The sequence below is a fragment of the Eurypyga helias genome, unplaced genomic scaffold (genome assembly GCF_000690775.1).
Source record: "Eurypyga helias isolate BGI_N326 unplaced genomic scaffold, ASM69077v1 scaffold6190, whole genome shotgun sequence".
Classification (NCBI taxonomy): domain Eukaryota; kingdom Metazoa; phylum Chordata; class Aves; order Eurypygiformes; family Eurypygidae; genus Eurypyga; species Eurypyga helias.
The window spans coordinates 24,518-29,743 of NW_010226139.1; the positions used below are offsets into that span (position 1 = coordinate 24,518).

At 36.9% G+C, this 5,226-nt stretch overlaps 1 protein-coding gene across 1 annotated transcript in view; it reads left to right on the forward strand.

The window, feature by feature from the left end:
* Positions 1-3,228, forward strand: part of ORC5 (origin recognition complex, subunit 5) — a gene marked incomplete at its 3' end in the record, with an annotated part of 26,616 nt that extends 23,388 nt beyond the window's left edge. The window contains 1 exon segment of the mRNA XM_010151739.1: positions 3,181-3,228. Within this exon segment, the coding sequence (XP_010150041.1) occupies positions 3,181-3,228 (48 nt within the window).
* Between the last annotated feature and the right edge of the window lie 1,998 nt (positions 3,229-5,226).

Sequence of the window (5,226 nt, forward strand, 5' to 3'; positions counted from 1 at the left end):
CCACAAGTAACCAAAGATGTTCCTGGAGTGCATTGATGACAACCCCCTTATCCAAGTGATAGAGGAGCCGACAAGGAGGGGAGACATGCTGGACCTTGTTCTCACCAATAGTGGGGGGCTGGTGGGGAATGTGTAGCTCAAGGGCAGCCTTGGCTGCAGCAACCATGAAATGGTGAAGTTCAAGATCCTTTATATATATTTATACAATTTTAAGGTTACATACAGTGGCTTTTGCAGAAGATGTGGTTCCATTAACTGGCACATGTGTTGAAGTGATGGTAATGCATGTTTTAGCATGAAGGGGACGAACCTCATTTTCTGTAAGTTCTTGCCATGTACAGGTTGAATTTTTTTAAAACTCTTTTTTCTTTGGGCTAGGTTGTGGTCATGGTGCAAATAAATTTTTGTAGTTAGTCACTTCTTACCCAGGTTCTTCATGGTCCTAAAGCCTGCCTCACTGTGGTGTTTTTCATGTCTTAATTTGACAAAATCTAGGCGGGAGGACAGATGTCAGAAAAGTGATTGGGAATTATGCTTTCTATGCATTTTACCAACTTCAAGGTTTTCTACGTTATTACAGTGTGTATTAATACATGCATGTGTGTATAAATAAAGTATTTGGGATAGGTGGGAACAATTGAAAATGAGAACAAGACAAATCTGTAAAAATATACTTGTTTTCTTCTTTCCTCTGGAAGAAAAGTTGTAGATGCATTCCTAGTGATGGTACAGTAGTATGTTACTAGTTTAAATCCAGGTTTCATGCTTCCGGTATGATCTTACGTTGAAAGCTGTAGGTGTTTCACCCTTCTGTCTAATCCTTTCCTGAGAAGAACAGAGAATTACTTGCAGTAAGTGCCGATTGACAAGTTTTCTTTATGGGCAACCTTTGTTCTTTTCACTTGACCGAAGCAATTTCTTTCTAAGGGATTTATTTGCTGAAGAAGTGTTTTTTTCCTATTATTTTTTCCATATCAGTCTTGGAACTCAAAGAAACAGAAAAGCTGACAAGAGTCAAGTCAGTAAAGCATGTTATCAAGAAGTGCCGCATCTTTCTTGTTTGTCTCTACAGAACAACCTTCTCCATTTAATTTTTTTCCTTTCTCCTTTTTTTTTCAGTATCTCTGAAGTTAGTTTCCACTCTTGCACATGAACCCTACTAAGCTTTTGCACAATAAACGTGAGCTTTTAAGGTTTTTGAAGCAGGGACGGAAGGTTTCAATCAGTGCCACTAAGTGTTTTTCCCAAGAATTGGTGAAGCAGGAGAAGTTACTGTTCTTGCTACATGTATCATCTGATAGCATCTACCCCTTCATCAGGTGCTAGGGTGAAGGTCAGAAATAGCTGCATCTCATAGCCCAGCAAAACCAGCACTTTTGAGGGAGTGTTCAAGTGGACTGTGAAAATAGAATATTGTTTTGTCAGATTTGTAATGAGATTCAGAGTCGGTTACAGAAAAGTATCTTCTGGAATGATTTAACTAAGGGCTGCTGCACAAGGGATGCAAACAAAAAGAAGGTCATTGAGCTGCTAATCTGCACTCCTGGTATAGGAGCTAGGCTATACTACAGCTAAAGGTCAAGTCACAGTTTGTGGCAGCCTGGAATGCACACAGCCTGATAAGGAGATGAAGTAATAATTGGCAGCACTGGTATTAGCCCTGTGAAAATTCAAGAGCTTTGCAGTAGATTAAGTGAAAAATATGAAGTTGGTTTTGAAAGGTAGTCTTTAAACCAAAAAAAGACCAGCAATCTATATGAACTCTTCATTTTATCATTTTAATAGAAAATGGTATTAAAAACTAATTGAAAATTAGCTCTGAAATTCTTGTTTCTTTGTGCTTGCACAGAAATAGAGCACCTGCTCGCTTGCTTTGAAACACTTGTGATATAACTTAGATATACCATATGGAGATCCCAACATACCCTTTAAAATGCATGAATGCAGTTTGTTGTGACCCATCACTAGCATGCTGTGTCACCTCAGGCTTGATCACTTTCTCCTCCAACAGGTCTCTCTTATCACAGCAGCCCTCCTTTCAGAGGCATCAGCAAAAGATTACTTGCTGTATCTAAGTATTTGAGGTATTAATTGAATGATTTCTTTTTTTAGTCTTGCAAATAATTTAAAGGAAACTTAAAGCCTTGTCTGATACTAAGCTCTTCAGGAGTCTGTCAAGGAGTGCCAGTTACTGGCTGTGAGATCTGCTCGACATGGCTGAGTGTTGAGATCCACAAATACTGAGCACAAGATCTTTAACAAACTGAAAAAAAAATTCCTTCATTGGAGATAGGTTTTTCCCTGTTTCATTGAGCATGCTTGTAAGGTATACTTACTAATAAAGTATCCTCTCAAGGCTGTGGAAAAACTCTTCAGGTGGTATTTTGAGAAATAGCGCTTAACTGTGCTTAAAGAATATTATGCCTGCACCTGTCCGTGAATTTTATTATCCTTCATGTGTCTGATTAAAAATATTTTACTCGTTCATTTATAACATCTTGTTTACTGTATTTGTGTCCTTGTCTTGCCCTCACATTCTCAGTTGGGATCCAAGAACACTTGATATTTTCTTTGGACAGTCCTGTTCTTAATGCTGCTTTAAACCCCTTTTCTCCCCAACCCCTCTCTTCTGTTTGTGTTTTAGCTCCTGCACCTTGAACTATCTTTGTATCGTATTGATTTACTTCCCCATTGTAATTCTGCCAACTTGCATACCGTCAGAATTCTAAACCAGAGCAGATTAAAGATGAAAATTCAGATGAATTTTATGCATGGGTACATTTTAAAAATGAAGTGGCCATCACTTAAACTTCTCTGGAAAGAGAAAGAAATGAATCATCTGCCTTTTTCATTAGATGATTGAGGGTAGGAGGACAATGGTGGCATGAAGTCATATTAAAAACAAATTTTTACTACCTCTTTCATCAGTCCCTGATTAGGTCAGAAAAAATAATTATGCATGTCACAAAAAAATATTAGAGTGGGTTTTTTTAGGTTTTGCACCACTTGGGACACAATCAAGCAAGAAGTAAGGCAAACGTAATATTAGATAGGAGCAGCCCAGCCTACCATACTACCATATGTAGCATACAATTCTTTGTTGGCTGTTTTGATTCTGTCGTCACTAAAGAAGGAGCAAAAAATAATTTAGGTATATTTGCTCTTGTCTGTTGTTTACAGCACCATGGGAAAATTAAGAAGACCAACTTTATGAAGAAACATGAAAAGGTATGTATTTTGCCTTTCTAAGCTGAGCTTGGCAACAAATTTTCTTTCTATTGTATTGGTGGTTTTGTATTTTGTTTTGCCTCCTTGTTTACTGTAGAAACAACAGAATTGCATAAATAACAATTATTGGTGCATTTGTTTTGTATATTTGTATTTTCATGTAAATTTCCAGATGATACACACATTTTTATTTCATTGAAATTTAACTGTAGCATAAATCTGTCAAGCTATGTTTTTGTGTATAACCAAGTGTCCTTAAAGCTATTTCAAGGACATCATACCTGGAAGGGCCGGTTACCAGAATTTGTCTCAAAAAGAGTAACAAGTGGTTAGTAGTTTTAAAAGCCAAGTCACTTTAATTCTCAGTGATGCAGTGGGGTAGAAGAGCTTAAGCTTGAATGTTAAGGCTTGGAAACTTTACGCTTCTATCCGTTGTTAGGGCTCAATCAGACTATTAACTAACCTTTCCATGGCTATAAATAGCTAAATATCATTGATTTCGGTGGAGCTATATGAGGTTTTACTGACAGAGGCTTGATGTGCTAGGAAAACCAAATACCTGTATGTGCATTTATAACTGTAATGTAAAAAGGGAAATCAAATTCCAACAGTTGTAACTTGTTGACTTAAACAAATCTGCAAACGAAGAGCAGTGCAGGCAGTGCTAAATCCCTGCCAAAACAATCATTACATCCTTTTCTCCTCTCTGCTGCAGACAGTGCAAATAATATGAGAAAAATTTTAATGTGATACTTAGCCTAATAATTCTTTGCTTCTGATCCTGCCTATAGCCTTTTCCCTAATTTTTCTCCTGCCATTGCGGGAGGACAGAGTCCTTGGCTATCCAAAGGCATTTTTCCAAGTTCTCTTAGTTGTGTAGGGGTGCAGGTTTTGCATGTGAAAGTGTAAATGAGCATAGTTTTACTTCAACATTGTAATGTGCTGCACTGCAAGGTAGATATTTATGTAAATTTAAGAATTCTGAAGGCTCTGAATGCATGTATCCTGTACACATAGACCTCGTGTTTTGTTCTGGCATGTGAATTCCTGAGAATTTCCATAGCATTGAGTTATTTTCACAACTGCTGTATTCTTGAAATACTTCCATGTTTTTATTAGTTGATAAGTAATTTTCAGTTAAAGGAATAATTATTGTATCTTAGACCAAAATTATATTCTTTACATACATCCTCTGCAGGAAATGGGTTTTGTTTTATTCTTTCATGGCAATAGATTTCTAACCTGGATGGTGAGATAGGAACAGCTAGGAATGTAAAAGAAATGGGAAAACAGAGATTTGATGAAGAAATACCAAGGTCGTGATCACCTTAACTGTACCATAGAGCTTGTTCTCTTTGTCACTGTTTATGTCAAATGGACTTGTTTTTGAGCTCACTACTCAGTGGTGCAGAAGTACCTGAATTAATGATAAATTGTTTTTAATTTTATTATTGTTCCTGCAGCAAACTAAATGCTGCTGAGGAAATACAAAAACAGAACAGTAGGAGGTTCTAGGGATGAGGGTAACTCAAGCCAATGTAAACAAAATAAATGGTCAAAAAGATGAGTAAGATTTCGATTACTTTTTACTTTAATTCGATTAATTCTAATTTTGTGGACTTTACATTTGCCCTACAGCCTAAGCATTGAACTGATATTCTGAAAGCATGATTAGACATGTGTGCAGGTAAAGAAGCTTGCTGTGTTTTCCACCTGTAACAGGGAACTTGCATAATCAGGAAAGACTTCTAAGACTGCACATGATCTAATACTTGCACCTGTTTGCTATATTAAGAATTAGTGTTACTTTAGAATTAGAACTTCAGAATTCTGCTAAATATAGGTAACAGAAAATATCTCTTGAGTTGACTGTGTTACATTAACCTCTGATTGCATGCAAGAAACAGGAATGTGTCTTAGGGATTAACAATAGGACAGGAACTTTGTGGCTTTTCAGGAGTACCTTTGCTTCTAGTCACAGAGCACTGGTTCTCTGCT